The sequence below is a fragment of the Hippopotamus amphibius genome, chromosome 9 (genome assembly GCF_030028045.1).
Source record: "Hippopotamus amphibius kiboko isolate mHipAmp2 chromosome 9, mHipAmp2.hap2, whole genome shotgun sequence".
Taxonomy (NCBI): domain Eukaryota; kingdom Metazoa; phylum Chordata; class Mammalia; order Artiodactyla; family Hippopotamidae; genus Hippopotamus; species Hippopotamus amphibius.
In genome coordinates, this window is record NC_080194.1 from 103833395 (window position 1) to 103849527 (window position 16133).

At 51.2% G+C, this 16133-nt stretch overlaps 3 protein-coding genes across 13 annotated transcripts in view; 1 reads left to right on the top strand and 2 right to left on the bottom strand.

Annotated features, from left to right (window-relative positions):
• ZCWPW1 (zinc finger CW-type and PWWP domain containing 1) overlaps positions 1-947 on the bottom strand; it is a 41779-nt gene extending 40832 nt beyond the window's left edge. For 5 of the 11 annotated variants that reach the window (XM_057748562.1, XM_057748561.1, XM_057748560.1 and 2 more), the window contains exon 1: positions 475-626. The gene's annotated coding sequence lies outside the window, so the exon portion shown is untranslated. Of the gene's footprint in view, positions 1-474; positions 633-782; positions 849-876 lie in introns of those variants that run through there. The other 6 variants (XM_057748563.1, XM_057748557.1, XM_057748556.1 and 3 more) reach the window with 4 other exon arrangements.
• MEPCE (methylphosphate capping enzyme) lies at positions 939-6578 on the top strand. Its single transcript, XM_057748552.1, has 4 exons — positions 939-4133; positions 5338-5556; positions 5735-5861; positions 5978-6578. The coding sequence occupies exons 1-4, from the start codon at positions 2463-2465 to the stop codon at positions 6028-6030; spliced, it is 2070 nt and encodes a 689-aa protein (XP_057604535.1). The 5' UTR covers positions 939-2462; the 3' UTR covers positions 6031-6578.
• Positions 6579-7052: 474 nt separating this feature from the next.
• PPP1R35 (protein phosphatase 1 regulatory subunit 35) lies at positions 7053-8310 on the bottom strand. Its single transcript, XM_057748564.1, has 4 exons — positions 7965-8310; positions 7632-7884; positions 7415-7551; positions 7053-7302 (listed from the first exon to the last, which is right to left on the bottom strand). Exons 1-4 carry the CDS (start codon positions 8193-8195, stop codon positions 7129-7131), a joined length of 795 nt encoding a protein of 264 aa, XP_057604547.1. The 5' UTR covers positions 8196-8310; the 3' UTR covers positions 7053-7128.
• Between the last annotated feature and the right edge of the window lie 7823 nt (positions 8311-16133).

Sequence of the window (16133 nt, forward strand, 5' to 3'; positions counted from 1 at the left end):
GAACTCTCAGACCCCTGCACCATTTCCCCTCATCGAGTGCCAAGGCTGGGAACAATAAAAGGCCTAATTCCACTTTCAAAACCTGAGGGAAGAACTTTGAGGGACCCACATCTTCCCTCACCAATTCTCTCTTAAGCACAGCAATTAAGACCGAGGTACCAGAGAGCCAAAAGCCCTTGACTCTCCTCGAAGGGTAAAACAGTGGCTTTCTAGGCCTCTCTTCCCCATCAACAGCCCCCCACCCCACCCCACCCCACGAGAGAATTTCCCCTCGGCTCCCCCTCCCACAACCCCACCCTGCGGAGGCACCAAGATCCTCATTCTTGCTCAGCCCCGTCGTCGCCCGCTGTGATATTGAGTTACTCCTGTTTGTTGGGAGTGACTGAGGAGAGGGGTAACGCTTGGTCGCTTGGTCGGCACCCTGAAGAGAAAACTTCTCAGGAGACAGGTGCCAGGACTGGCCACGGCTAGTACCTTCAGCTGCAAGCGGAGAAGCACCAACTACCTTCTGGAGCGAGGAGGACCTGAGGGCGAAGAGCAGAGCGGGATAATGCTGCGACTCCGCAAGCTCTTCGAACCTCGACCCAGTTTTCCCGCCACCAAGGAAAAGCGCGAGGCCTCGCACAAGCTCCACCTCCACCCCCACCTGCGGCGTGCTCGCAGGGCTAGAGCGCATGCGCAACTGCAAGCCGCTTCTGCGTCTGCGCAGCTGATTTATTGCCGCCATCTTCCAACCGAACGCCCTGCAAAACTACAAATCCCATAATCCTCGTTGGCCTCACTTTTTTTAGGTGGCAGCAATAGCGCCTGATCGTTCAAGATGCACATCTTCCTTTTACTAATTTTTCTCTCTGCCCCAAACTGCCTTTTCCTTACTCTTTTCGTGCCCCGATTTCCATTCTTCCTCTTAGTCTCCTTCACGCCCTTATTTCGATATTTTATTCGACACTGTCCTTAACCCCACTCTCGCCTCTTCCTCCCACTTCTCAACCACAGGACCTGCACTGTCGGCAAGGAGAACAAGCCACCTAACACCCTCCGGAAAGGCCGTCGGGTAGCTTCTTCCCCATTGGCTGAGGCAGGGGCCCCCAAAGCAGGCCGAAACCTTCTCCCCGCCCACATTTGTTTTATATAAGGCGGCGCGAAGCCGCAGCGTGTGCTCGGGGAGGCCTGCGTGCGAGGGGGCGGCGGTGGTGGGTGTATTGCTATTGGTGAATGTGGTGGGCGTCGGGGTCGCTGTCCGCGCGCTGGGGGGCTCGTGCGCAGGCGTCGGGTAGTAGGCGAAGGCGTTGGTGGAGGGGTGGTGGGTGTGGAGGCGGAGAGGAGGGCGTGGTGTCCCCAGGTGATCGCGATTGGGGGAAGGCAGAGGAGTGAGAGAACGACTCGGCAGTCTCGGGGGAAGAGGAAGTTGGACAACATCGCCTGTTTTAGTGCCTTTTTTTTTTTTCCCAGTTCAGCAGAGAATATTTTCGAGGGGAGTGAGTTAAAATGACCTATCGTATTATACTGAGAACAGTTCGTAGGAAGACGGTCAGTACGCTGCGCTCCGTCCCCTCCCCTACTTTTAGGTTCACCCCTCCGCTCCCTCGGAAGCCCTTCTAAATAGGTAGGCACTGGGGGCAACCAGGTCATGAATAATTCATGAGGGCCGCACTATTCCTTAGCCACTCCCCTCCGAATCGTGCTGACGCACGTTGCGTGTACCAAACCTGAGGAAGCTACGTAACAGTCCCCGCCCCTAGGACGGAGGGCGGGGCGTCACCTCCAGCACGTGCTGCATCTACCCGCGCAAGCCCAAAAGGGTGTGCGCAGGCGCTGCCCACCAGGGGGAGGAAGGAGGCGGGGTAGGGAGGTTGCTGGGTTTAGAGCCGGGCGGAGACCGCGGAGACTCATTCCTCAGGAACAAGGGTCGGGTGTCAAGGAGACCTTTTCACACCAGCTCCCCGTCCCCCGCCTACGGTGGGTGGGATCGCGCGGCAGAGACAAAGGATATCAGTAGGGACGGACATAGCTGCGAAGGGAAGTAGGGTGTCAGTTTGGGGTGGTGGGCTTTTGGGGGGGCTGAGGGGCTATATTTAAACTCCCGGAGCCGTTAAGTTGGTTCGTACTCCGATGCGCGCGCAACCAGGGTGGTGGCGGAGTGCGCATGCGTGATTCCAGGGGGAGAGGAACGCGCCCCAGCAGTGCGCGTTCGCGGCGAAGCGGTAGTGGTAGAGGAGAAAGGGGTCGGCGCACGCGCGGTTGATTCTTCGAGTTGTTCGGGTCTCGCGGGCATCTTGTTTTGGTCTCGCGGGCGAGTGGGGAGCGCTTCGGGGGAGGCGCTTGGGCGCGAGACTAGGGGAGAAGAGCAGAACTGCGCGCGCACTCGGGGAAGGGGGGGAAGGGAGCGGGGGTCTAGGAAGAGGGGTTAAGCCCCCGGCCCCCCCTGGTTGCCCTCGACTGGGACGGAATAAGGGGAGGAAATGATCGAGATGGCGGCGGAGAAGGAGCCGTTTCTTGTGCCGGCCCCGCCGCCGCCGCTCAAAGATGAGTCGGGCGGAGGGGGCGGCCCCACGGTGCAACCGCACCGAGAAGCCGCCTCCGGGGAGCTCCGCGGCGGGACGCAGCGTGGGCTGGGCACGCGCGCACACTCGGCGGGATCCCCGGCTTCGGGGGCGGGCAAGGAGAGCCCCGGGGCTGCATCCACCCCTCGGGGCGGTCAGTCGCAGCAGCAACGAGGGGTCGGCCCCCAAGCGCAGTTGCACGGGGAGGCCCGCTCGTCGGATCCCCATGGGCGAGCCGCTCCCCCGGACGTGGGGGAGGAGCGACGGGGAGGGGGCGGAACAGAACTGGGCCCCCCTGCTCCTCCTCGACCCCGTAATGGCTATCAGCCCCACCGGCCCCCTGGGGGAGGTGGGGGTAAGAGGAGAAATAGCTGTAATGTAGGGGGAGGTGGTGGAGGCTTCAAACATCCGGCCTTCAAGAGGCGCAGGCGAGTTAATTCGGACTGTGACTCTGTCTTACCCTCCAACTTCCTCCTGGGGGGCAATATCTTTGATCCACTGAACCTGAATAGTCTCCTGGATGAGGAAGTGAGCCGCGCACTCAATGCGGAGACCCCTAAATCATCCCCACTTCCCGCCAAGGGGCGAGATCCAGTGGAGATCCTTATCCCCAAAGATATTACAGACCCTCTCAGTCTCAATACTTGCACTGACGAGGCCCAAGTAGTCCTTGCTTCGCCACTCAAGACTGGGCGGAAGAGGCATAGACACCGGGGACAGCACCACCACCAGCAACAGCAGCAGGCAACTGGAGGGAATGATAGCCACTCCGTGCTGCCCACAGCCCCCCTCACTTCCTCACTCCATGGGGAGGGCACCACACAGCAGCAGCGGCACAGGGGCCAGAACCGGGACGCCCCCCAACCCTATGAACTCAACACAGCCATCAACTGCAGGGATGAGGTCGTGTCTCCCCTTCCATCTGCCCTACAGGGTCCCTCAGGCTCCCTTTCAGCCCCTCCAGCTGCCTCAGTTACCTCTGCACCTTCGTCTTCCTCCTCACGACATCGCAAACGTCGCAGGACTTCCAGCAAGTCAGAGGCAGGGGCTAGGGGTGGAGGCCAGGGTCCCAAGGAAAAGGGACGAGGGAGTGGGGGAGGCCGCCACCACCTCCACCCGCTACCTGTTGCAGGCTTCAAAAAGCAACAGTGCAAGTTCCAGTACGGGAATTTTTGCAAGTACTATGGGTACCGCAATCCTTCCTGTGAGGATGGGCGCCTTCGGGTGTTGAAGCCTGAGTGGTTTCGGGGTCGGGACGTGCTAGATCTGGGCTGCAATGTGGGCCATTTGACCCTGAGTATTGCCCGTAAGTGGGGCCCATCCCGCATGGTGGGCCTGGATATCGATGCCCAGCTCATCCACTCGGCCCGCCAAAACATCCGACACTACTTGTCCGAAGAGCTGCGTCTGCCACCCCAGACTTCTGAAGGGGGCCCAGGAGCAGAGAGTGAGGAAGGGACCGCAACCATCCGGAAGAGGAGCTACTTCCCAGCCTCACTGACAGCCAGCCGGGGTCCCATTGCTGCACCCCAAGTGCCCTTGGATGGAGCAGACACATCCGTCTTCCCCAACAATGTTGTCTTCGTCACGGTAAGAGGGTCCACAGGCTCTTGGGATAGAGGCCAGGAATGAAAATGAGATTAAATGGGAACATGGCAGGGGAAGATTATGACCCAGAGGGCTTCTGTGCATGCACCCCTCCCTGGGAAAACCAAATCCTCAAGAGAAGGGTCTGAATCTGCAATTGATTTCACTGGGTGTGTCTCCCCTCCTATAATCTGGGGGCGGTGCTCTATTTGGAGTCCTTTCTCATGACTACAAGCCCCAGGATAGGGGCAGACTTCTTTTGCCCTGCTCCTGGCCAGTACTGTAATCCAGCCCTGTCCACCTTCCCCTGTTAGGGGATATGGTCCAGATGAAAGCTTGTTCTCCAACCTACTGAATGTGTGTGAAGGGATGGGTGTCAGACATGGAATGTCTTGGGGCGGGGGCGGGGGGGGGGGGTTAGGCTGACCAGTTACAGTTTTTGTCCTTTGATAGGGACCTCATTTGCATTAGATGCAGAGCTGGTAGTCAATGGCCAGGAACCTAAGCAGCTTGGGCTTAGATCATCTCCACACTGACCCTAGATGGTGGGGTGGGGAAGCGTCAGAAAGTCTTCTGCAGGAGAGAGTACCATGTCTTCAGTGTCCCCTGACTGCACGTGGATCCCCCTAAAATGCTCCAGTTTGGCCACCTACAGGAATAGTTGGCAATGTGTTGGGTTACACCTAGAAGAATGGACTTTGTAGAGAGTGGTAATGAGCTTATCATCTAGAAAAGGATTCCTGAGGGATGGGGTTCTTCACTTCTCTGGGAGGAAAAGAATAGGCCTGAAACTTTGCCAGTCCCAACTACAGAGAAGGAACCCACAGGTCTCCCTTTCAAACCTGGGTTGGGGCCCTTTGTATAATGTTGAATCTCTCAGCTTACTGACTGTGGGGTGGGAATAAGTACTGGACAGGGTCTTGGAAGAACCCTAGCATTCTTCTCTGCAATTTAACCCCAGCTTTGGCAATCTCATGGATCATTTGTTCAATTTAAAATTACGCAGGCTCCCTTTTTATGTTTGATTGGCTTACCACCAATAGGAGGCAAGAAAATGAGACTCAAAGAGGGCACCATTTGGGAGTTATTTTGAGGAGTGTCAGAGAGGATTGTGGCCAAGGACTAAAGTGAGGCTGCAGAGTGGCTTGTGAGGAGGCAGTGGTTCTTTTATGCCCCTGCTGACCTCACCCCCAATTCTTGCCCTCAGGGTAACTATGTGCTGGATCGAGATGAGCTGGTGGAGGCCCAAAAACCCGAATATGATGTGGTGCTCTGCCTCAGCCTCACCAAGTGGGTGCACCTCAACTGGGGAGACGAGGGGCTGAAGCGCATGTTTCGCCGGATCTACCGGCACCTACATCCTGGGGGCATCCTGGTCCTGGAGCCCCAGCCTTGGTCATCCTACAGCAGGAGAAAGACTCTTACGGTGAGTTGGGGTTTCTGTGGAAATTGGGCCTGTCCTTCCTTTAGTTGAGACAAAGAAGGCCTCAACAAAGCAGAAAGAGGACTTTCTGAACAAGGTGAAAAGGTCCCCTGGGTGGGCATCATCCTCCACCAGCGGAGAAGACAGCCGAGCTGAAGCGGTCCCTTGCCCTCCTCCCTAGGAAACAATCTACAAGAACTACTTTCGAATTCAGCTGAAGCCGGAGCAGTTCACTTCCTACCTGACATCCCCAGAGGTGGGCTTCTCCAGCTATGAGCTTGTGGCCACACCCCACAACACCTCCAAAGGTAAGGCTAGCTTATTTAGTTGGGGGAGGAAGGGAGGCCAGTCCTGGTGTAGGGTGCAGACCCTGTGGAGTCTTAAGGTCCTGCCAACCCCTCCTCATTGCACACTCTTCCCTCAGGCTTCCAGCGTCCTGTGTACCTATTCCACAAGGCCCGTTCCCCCAGCCACTAAGTGGCCCCCTGAACAGAAAGTGTGAAGAAGCTGCCCGCTGCTCCAAAGGACCTGGGGGGAGAGGAAAGTATCCCAAGGTCTTTTCTTTCTGGCTTGAAAAATAGTTTCCTCTCCTGGATCTGCAGAGAAAGCTTTTCCTGTGTTGCTGCCCCAGCCTCTTCCCTACACCTCTGGCACCTAAGCAGCAAGCCCAGATGTGCTGGAGTGTACCATCATCTTCCTCTCCCCCAGCCCACTGGGCTGGATGGCATGGACTGTTTGCTGACCTCTCTTCTCCTAGGGCATGGGAGGTGGGGGGGTATCAAGTTCTCTAGCCTCTTCCTCCTGTTCTCCCAAGGAGAGGTTCCCATTTCTCCTCAGCCCTTATCCCTAGCTGCGTTTCAGTGGACCACGGATAGATGGACTGAGGGTTAAGAGGGGGACATTGTGGGGAGGCCCGCAGGTACTGTGAAAATCCTTCCCTCTGCTGTCCCCCACTGGGAGAGGGGGTTGGGTTTGGAATGTGAGAACAGCACAATAAACCTTGATGTTTAGGGAAGTGGCCCCCACACCTGTGTCTGCCATTCTAGTGGGGGGGTGGGGAGGTGGGAATGGTGCTTTCCAGTAGAACCTGTGCTTCCTCTCTGCCCAAACTATAGTCTTAAGGAATAGGACAGGTTTTTCAGTGCTTGGGAAGATTGTTGAATGCTAGTGAGACCTACACACAAGTATACAGAACCCTAGGCCAGGAAAAGGGGGTGTAATGTGAATTTTAATGTGAAACTTGGAAGAATCCATCTACCCTCCCCAAAAAACCCACTGACAAAAATGTTCTGTGGAAGCTTTGGGCACAAGGCTAACTTTGGAAGAGTTAACCATGGAGTCGAAGTGGAACTAGAAAAGGACACTTTTAGGACCAGACCACCTGCCTGCTCTACTTATCACTACCAAGTTTCTTTAAAAGGGGGCCAAAACCTTGACTTTCTGGCAGCTTCCAACCTGAGGCTTGGCCTCATCTCAAGGCTCCCAAGAAGAGTCCCATGTGTTAGCAAAACCACTTTATTCTCATAGTTTTAACACAAAAAAATATGAACCACGCAATCCAGGGAGCCTCCAGGTCTAAGCTTCCCATCGCCTCAGTGTCCGATGCATAAGGAAGGTATCCTCTGAAGGGCGGGGCCGGGGTTGAAGCCGGAGTGGGGGCAGCCCTTCCAGGGTCAGGTGTGGAGATTCATAAAATAATGTCTCTGGATCACACAAAACGGTCATGTCTGGCCCTGGCCCAGCTGGCTCCTGTTGGAATTGGAGCACACGGCAAGGTTACCCTTGGGGAGGGGACAGAAAACCTGGCAGCTCGGGAGGAACGGGGACGGGGTTAGGGGAGACCCGAGCCCAGGTCCCTCACCTTTGGAGGCGGGGCTCGGGCCTGCGGCGGCAGGAGCGCCAGTTTCTCCCTCAGTGCGGCGTTCAGAACCTGTTCCTCGGGCACCTGCAGGCTCACCAGGTCTCGGAAGAGCCGCTTGGAGCGCGGCACGTTCAGCCCTGAGACCGTAGGAGGAGCGGAGGTGAGCGGCGCCTCGCACCCCCGTTCCCGCGCCCTGCCGGCCGCCCGCCCCCCTCACCCTCGGCCACGCTCTCCTCCAGGCCGCAGCGGGTCTGGAACGACTTTTTCAGCTGTTCTTCCACGGCCTTCGCGGCATCGAACTGGCCCCCGGCTGCGGCCCGCGCGGCCTGCAGCTCCAGGCTCAGGGCCAGGCTGCTCTGCTGCGCGGGCGTCCCCAGGTCCTGCGGCGCCGCGGGCTTCTCGCTCGGTGCGGCGGCAGCCGGCGGCGGCTCGGACCGGACCGGGGAGGGTGGTGGCAGGCGGAAGCGGACCTGGAAGCAGAGAGCGGGGCGGTGAAGAGGCGGGCGCGGGGTCTTCGGCGGGCTGGCGGCCAGGCCTTCCCCCAGCTCACCTGCCGCCCCTTGCGGGCCCCGCCCCGCCGGCCCGCCCGCCCCTTCCGCCGGCCCGGGCTGCTGCTGGGCCGCCCGGGGCTCTCGGACCGCGGGCTCAGGCTCAGGTCCAGGCCGGGCTCCGGGACTGGGGCTCTGGGCTCGGGGGCGCGGGGTTCTGGGGGTGGCCCTGGGGCCGCCACGGCCTCCCCTCCTTCCACTGACTCCAGCTCTGAGTCCTCAAAGCCCAACATCTTGGGGTGTCTGCAGGGCTGTGGGGTTGCTAGGAGCCAAGAGTCACTGGACACGGACTGGGGACCTCCTTTCCCCCGCCCTTCTCAGACGCTGCTACCGAAAACCGTTAGCCCCTACCCGTGGGGGCGGGGAGACCAGCCCCCGCCCCGCCCCGCCCCGCCCCATTGGTGTGCCTAAGCGTCATTTCCGTTGCCCCGCCGCCCCGCCTCTCGGCGGGTTTCCTCCTGCTTCCCTCTCGCCCCACCCCAGGCCGGGGTTTTATAGCGGAATCCCTTGGAAGCCCTACGGGTCCTCATTAGGACCATTTCCATTTCGAAAATTGCGCTACGACGTCTTTGCCCCGTCCAATCGTCACCACCTGGCCTCTGCTGGAATCCGAAGTGTATCAGTCCCCTATCGGAGCACCAAGTGGGACACCTTTAATTAACGGCCCAGCGTCCCCGCACTGGGACTACCTCCTCCGTGCCTTCACAGCATCTCCAGGTGTTCCGTCGCCTCCGAACTCGAACCGGAGCTTCCCAGTTTGAGGGCGTGGCTCGCTGACCCCAGCCCTGGGCTCCTTCCTAGGCGATCGTGGTTCCCTGGACGACTACTACATCATTCATCCTGGCCTTTTGTGACTTTTTCCCCTTAGAAGGTCCACTAAAATATTCATCTACATAAAAAATAAATATCTGTATGCTGAGCACAGTTTTAAAAAAAACAAAAAAGTCTCTGGATTTATTCTGGACCCCTGGACTGCAGGACAGGACACGGGAGCTCTCGTCTCGTTCCCTAAAGTTCCTCTCAGTTCTGTGAGCCTGTTCCTTCCTGTGTTAAGTTGGATTTAAGACTTCTGAGGCTTTCCCGAAATGGGTTAAGAGTCAACAGACATGTTTGTGTGCCACTCACGTCCTTTATCTTCCCAAGAAATGCTGTGGAAGGTCAGATAGCGTTACCCATATGTATTTTTTTAAACACTTTTCTTCTTCTTTTAATATTTATTTAGGCTGTGCCACGTCTTAGTTGCAGCATGCACACAGGATATAGTTCCCCGACCATGGATCGAACCCAGACCTCCTGCATTGGGAGCACAGAGTCTTACCCACTGGACCACCAGGGAAGTCCCAGCATTACTAGTCCGAAAAAAGTTTTTGAGGGTCTCAATGGTGAAACTAGAGGCTTTTCCTACTAAAGTCAGGAATAATAAAGTATGCCCATTCCCTCTACTGCAGATCTTCCTCCACTTATGAATGGGGGTCATACTGAGATAAGTATATCATAAGTCGAAAATGCATTTAATACACCTAACCTACTGACCATCACACCTTAGCCTAGCCTACCTTAAATGTGCTCAGAACACTTAATTTAGCCTATAGTTAGGCAGAATCATCTAACACAAAGCCTATTTTATAATAAAGTGTTGAATATCTCGTGTAATTTATTGAATACTGTGCTGAAAGTACAGTATTGGGTTTAAGTGTATCAGGTTGTTAACCCTCGTGATCACAAGGCTGACTGGTAGCTGCAGCTCAGTGCCTCTGCCCAGCATCGCAAGAGAGCGTTGTACCACAAACTGCAAGCCTGGGGAAAAGATCAAAATTCAAAATTTGAAGTACGGTTTCTACTGAATGCTTATTGCTTTCACACCATCATAAAGTTGAAAAATTGTAAGTCAAACCATCATAAGTTGGGGACCATCTGTATACTTTGTTTTGTATATTTGACTTTGGAAACCTATGATAAAAACTAATTTTAAAAAATCATTCCCTAGAAGTTGAAAGTAAAATGAAACAGAAACAAATAAACCAAAATGTATATCTAGTTTGGTGGTCTCACTACACAGAGGGAACTCCTTTTTTTTTTTGTCTGCGGCTCTCAGGCTTCTCTCTATTTGTGGCACACGGGTTTTCTCTTCTCTAGTTGTGGTGTGCAGACTCCAGGGCATGTGGCCTCTGTAGTTTGCGGCACACAGGCTCTCTAGTTGAGGCGCATGAGCTCAGTAGTTGTGACGCATGGGCTTAGTTGCCCCTCGGCATGTGGGAATCTTAGTTCCCTGACTGGGGATTGAACCCCAACCCTGCACTGGAAAGCAGATTCTTTACCAGTGGACCACAAGGGAAATCCTAGGAACTCTTCTGAATGACTTGAAAAACAGAGTAATTTAGCTATACATGCCAAAAATCTACCCTAAAGACAAAATTAATTGTTAAAAAAATTTTAAACTGCCATAAAATCTTTTTTTTTTTTTTTTTTTGGCTGCATTGGGTCTTCATTGTTGTGCACAGGCTTTCTCTAGTTGTGACGGGTGGGGGCTACTCTTAGTTGCAGTGGCTTCTCTTGTTGTGGAGCAGTGGGCTTTAGTAGTTGCAGCACGTGCACTCAGTAGTTGCAGCATGCAGACTCTAGAGCGTGTGGGCTTCACTAGTTGCGGTGAGTGGGCTCAGTAGTTGTGGCACACAGGCTTAGCTGCTCCGTGGCATGTGAGATCTTCCTGGACCAGGGATCGAACCCGTGTCCCCTGCATTGGCAAGCAGATTCTTAACCACTGTGCCACCAGAGAAGTCCCATAAAATCTAAAGTTGTATTCAGTAGTCATATTGTTGGGAATAGGTGAAAATGGGTAGGATAGAGCATAATAATGTTGTTATCAGAACTGGAATTTTGGCATAGGAGAAAAGAAGTACAAATATAAAATCAATGATAGTATGCAAATTCCCTGTAGTCTTAAATTTAGGAAGTATCTTATGAGCCCATGGAGTGTTTTAGCTTAAATTTAAAAGTATATACTAATTCTGTCCACTGAAAAGCCCTTAGAAACAATGATGGACCCAGTAAGCACCCCTGGCCCCCAGAATGTGAGAGCTAATTCCATATCCCTGGGCATTTCAAAACCTATACACAAATGTTCATAGCAGTTTTATTCACAATAGACAAAAACTGAAAACACTTCAATGTCCTTCAACAGGTAAGGAGTTAAGCTATGGTTCATTTATGCCATAGAATACTACTCAGCAATCAAAAAGGTGCATACTACTGATACACATGACAGCTTGGATGAATTGGTAGGTTATTTTGCTGAGCCAAAAAAAAAGCCAACTCAAAAAAATTAGATGCTATATAGTTCCATTTAAATAATATTTTGGAAATGACAAAAATTTAGAAATGGAAGACAGATTCCGTGGTTGTCATGTGTTAGGGACAAAGTGGAAGAGGTGGAGGTGGTGGAAAGGCGGTGGGTGTGGTCATAAGAGGTATAACCCCTGACTTCTTCTTTGGTGTTAGAACTGTTTCCTTTACTATGGTGGTGGATACAGGAACCTACACAGGTGATAAAACTATACAGAACTTCAAAGAAAGATCAGAAAGAGAAATTAAGGAAACAATCCCATTTTCCATCGCATAAAAAAGAGTAAAATACCTAGGAATAAACCTACCTATGAATGCAAAAGACCCGTACTCTGAAAACTATAAGATACTGATGAAAGAAAATGAAGATGACACAAACAGATGCAAAGATACACCACGTTCTTGGATTGGAACAATCAATACTGTCAAAACGAATATACTATCCAAGGTATCTACAGATTCAATGCAATCCCTAGCAAATTAACAATGGCGTTTTTCACAGAATTAGAACCAAAAAAATTTTAATTTGTATGGAAACACAAAAGACCCCGAATAGCCAAAGCAATTCTGAGAAAGAAAAATGGAGCTAGAGAAATCAGGCTCCCTGAGTTCAAACTATACCACAAAGCTACAGTAATCAAAACAGCATGGTACTGGTACATAAAACAGAAATATAGATCAATGGAACAGGATAGAAACCCCAGAAATAAATCCACACACCTAGGTTAATTAATCTATAACAAAAGAGGCAAGGATATACAATGGAGAAAAGACAGTCTCTTCAGTAAGTGGTGCTGAGAAAACTGGACAGCTACATATAAAAGAATGAAATCAGAACATTCTCTAATACCATACACAAAAATAAACATAAAATGGATTAAAGGCCTAAATGTAAGACCAGATACTATAAAACTCTTAGAGGAAAACACAGGCAAAACACTCTTTGACATAAATCACAGCAATATCTTTTTGGATCTACCTCCTAGAGTAATGAAAATGAAAACAAAAATAAATAAATGGGACCTAATTAAATTTAAAAGCTTTTGCACAGCAAAAGAAACCATAAACAAATGAAAAGACAACCCACAGAATGGGAGAAAATATTTGCAAATGAAGTCACCGACAAGGGATTAATCTACAAAATATACAGCTTAATATCAAAAAAACAAACAACCCAATCAAAAAATGGGCAGAAGATCTAAACAGACATTACACCAAAGGCAACATACAGATGGCCAAAAAGCACGTGAAAAGATGCTCAACATCGCTAATTATTAGAGAAATGCAAATCAAAACTACAATGAGGTACCACCCCACACCAGTCAGAATGGCCATCGTCAAAAAGTCTACAAACAGTAAATACTGGAGATGGTGTGGAGAAAAAGGAACCCTCCTACACTGTTGGTGGGAATGTAAACTGGTGTAGCCACTATGGAGAACAGTATGGAGGTTCCTTAAAAAAATAAAAATAGAACTAGCATATGATCCAGCAATCCCACTCCTGGGCATATATCTGGAGAAAACCATAATTCAAAAAGATTCATGCATCCCAATGTTCATAGCAGCACTATTTACAATAGCCAGGATGTGGAAGCAACCTAAGTGTCCATCAACAGATGAATGGATAAAGATGATGTTGTACATATACACAATGGAATATTACTCAGCCATGAAAAAGAAGAAAATAATGCCACTTGCAGCAGCATGGTTGGACTTAAAGATTATCATACTAAGTGAAGTAAGTTAGACAGAGAAAGACAATTATATATCAATTATATGTGGACTCTAAAAAAAAGTGATACAAATGCACTTATTTACAAAACAGAAATAGAAACATAGAAAACAAACTTACAGTTATCAAAGGGGAAGGGGGAATAAATTATGAGTTTGGGATTAAAATATACACACTACTATATATAAAATAGAAAACTGGAACTTCCCTGGTGGTGCAGTGGTTAAGACTCTGCACTCCCAATGCAGGGGGCCCAGGTTCAATTCCTGGTCAGAGAACTAGATCCCACATGCATGCCACAACTAAGAGTTCGAGTGCCACAACTAAGGAGCTCGCCTGCTGCAACTAAGACCCAGTGCAACCAAATAAATTAAAAATAATAAATAAATAAATAAATAAATAAATAAATAAAATATATAACCAACAAGGACACACAGACTACACTTAATATCTTGTAATAACCTATAATGGAAAAGAATGTAAAAAAGAACATATCTATTTATACATATATAGAGAGAGTATATATATGTATAACTGAATCACTTTGCTGTATACCTGAAACTAACACAACATTGTAAATCAAGTATATTTCAATAAAGTTAATTAATTATTTTTTTAAAATAAGTAACTCTTTTTTAAAAATTTATTTTTGGCTGTTTTGGGTCCTCATTGCTGTCACAGGCTTTCTCTAGTTGCGGTGAGTGGGGTCTATTCTTTGTTGCAGTGTGTGGGCTTCTCATTGCGGTGGCTTCTCTTGTTGCAGAGCACTGGCTCTAGCAGCACAGGCTTCAGTAATTGTGGCACTCAGGCTCAGTAGTTGTGGCTCAAGGGCTTAGTTACTCCTCAGCATGTGGGATCTTCCCGGACCAGGGCTCAAACTTGTGTCCCCTGCATTGGCAGGCAGATTCTTAACCACTGCACCACCAGGGAAATCCCTAATTAATTAATTTTTAAAATAACTATAAAACATTAAAAAAAAATCTAACCTCTTCCTAGGCCTGGACACAGAGATAAAAACAAGCCATTTGCCAGCTTATGCTATGGGCCTCCAGGAAGTGGAAAGTTCACTGAACAATTTTAAAGAAACAGTATGACTATAAGGATGCGTGGGTGGAGGTGAGGGAATGAGGGGGACTTTTGTGGCTGAAATTGCTTTTCCTCTTAAAAAAAAAAAAATCCCCCATTTAAGACAGTACTTATAAGCGAGGAAGTTTCCTTCTCTATCCTTAACTTTTTTTTTTTTTAATACTTATTTATTTGGCTGCACCGGGTGTTAGATGCAGCATGTGAGATCTTTTTTAGTTGCAGCATGCAGACTCCTAGTTGCAGCATGCCAGCTCTGTTGTGGCACGCAGGCTCTAGTTCCCTGACCAGGGATCAAACCTGGGCCCCCTGCATTGGGAGCTCGAAGTCTTAATCACTGGACCGCCAGGGAAGTCCCTCTATCCTTAACTTGAGAGTATCCTCAAAGTGGCATGTTCTCTTCTGCAAAGATGGATTCCAGTTACACACCACACCAAACCAAGCCCTGACCAGGGGCATTAGAAGGTGTGAAGAGGGAACCCAGGAGGAGGGAGTGAGGAGAGAAATTGTAAATATGGTCAGGAACTGACCCCCTTCCCCCACTCAAAGCAAAGGAGGGGAGAAACAGAGAAGCTTCCCTGACCCCATAACCTGAGATTGCCAAGTAAGGGGGCCCTGCCTGAGCCCCCATCAGCTAGCCCCTCCCGCCACTCTCCAGGCTGGGGAGGCCCCACCTCTGCATCACCTCCCATCCAGGGAAGGATGGGAAAGGAGAGAAGAGGCAATTCTGAAGGAACAAGAAAAGAAGCACAAGAAGACCCCCCCAGTAAAATGTCATGCTTCGGGCTCTTGGGTTTTGTCTGGTTGGGTTAGACTCACCAGGTAGTGGTGTTCCCTTTAGTTGTCTAGGACAAGTAATGCCAGACATGGATCCTGGTTTAGGAAAGAGAAGGCTAGGTGCTGGAAGGGGTTATTCAGGGTCATCCCTGAGGTTCTGCTGGGCCAGACTCTATGCGTGGGCTAAGGTGGGACAGGAGACAGGACAGGGTCAGAAGTCCTTCAACGGACCGTGCTGTGAGCAGCACTAGCATGCATCCAGCACAGTGAGCCGTGGTATGGCTGGGACCACGGCAGCAGGCAGCTAGGAAGACCACCAGGGCTGAGGAGGCAGGGGAAGAGCCAGGGTTCCATCTAGGAAGGCGCCCTCCAATAGGGCCAAGACATGTCAAAGAGCTGAAGCAGCAACCCTCCACCACCCCCCTCTGCAAACCCCATGTGCAGAGACCCCTCCCTCCCCATCTCCCGTTTCCAAATTGGCTGCTGCCTAGGGGTCAACCCAGAGACACCTCCACACTGTGTCCCTGTCACACAGAGGCTGCTGGAGGATGGGAGCGGCTGACCTTGCACTTCAACAGCTATAACCCACCCCCAGCAGAAAGTCAGGCCTGAGCCCTCCACCCCTTGCTCCCAACCCAGAAGTAACAAACCAAGATCCGGAGGGGAGGGCACAGATCCGGCTGCCTGCCAATGCACTGACTCTGAGCCCCTCGGCCTGGCCCCTCCAGCAGCAGGGAAAGGAATAAGAGGGCCAGGATGACACCCCTTATGTTTGAGTCTCCAGGGATATGGGATGAGACTGGCTTCTGGGATGAAGCAGAGTTGAGGGTAGAGAATAAGGTCTCGTTCAGAAGTTGTCCACAGTCTGGGTGGGGTAGAGAAGGAAGAAGGGGCAAGTGATGAAGCTAGGAAAACAGAAAGAAACAGACTTTTAGGGTTGGTGGTATGGAGAATTCAGTGGAGCTGGGCTTAGCAAGAAGACCCAGGAAGAGGTCACCCTTCAGGCTCTTGAGTTTTGTCTAAATAGGTTAGTATTGCATTGAGAGCCAATCCTTGCTGGGGAGGGATGTCAACATAGGGAACAGAAGTTGATGCCCACTGGTTAGGGCCTAAAAGAACCTGGGGAGAGGCTGGTCAAAAACCACTGGAGCGGGGCTTCCTAGGTGGTGCACTGGTTAAGAATCCGCCTGCCAATGCAGGGGACATGGGTTCGATACCTGCTCCAGGAAGATCCTAC

Excerpts from the sequence above, each read along its gene's own strand:
- MEPCE (XM_057748552.1), top strand. The coding sequence starts at position 2,463 with ATGATCGAGATGGCGGCGGAGAAGGAGCCGTTTCTTGTGCCGGCCCCG. Across the intron at positions 4,134-5,337 it reads ACAATGTTGTCTTCGTCACG|GGTAACTATGTGCTGGATCG; the intron begins GTAAGAGGGTCC and ends TCTTGCCCTCAG. Across the intron at positions 5,557-5,734 it reads GCAGGAGAAAGACTCTTACG|GAAACAATCTACAAGAACTA; the intron begins GTGAGTTGGGGT and ends CCTCCTCCCTAG.
- PPP1R35 (XM_057748564.1), bottom strand. The coding sequence starts at position 8,195 with ATGTTGGGCTTTGAGGACTCAGAGCTGGAGTCAGTGGAAGGAGGGGAG. Across the intron at positions 7,552-7,631 it reads GGAGGAGAGCGTGGCCGAGG|GGCTGAACGTGCCGCGCTCC; the intron begins GTGAGGGGGGCG and ends CTACGGTCTCAG. Across the intron at positions 7,303-7,414 it reads CCCGAGCCCCGCCTCCAAAG|GAGCCAGCTGGGCCAGGGCC; the intron begins GTGAGGGACCTG and ends CAATTCCAACAG.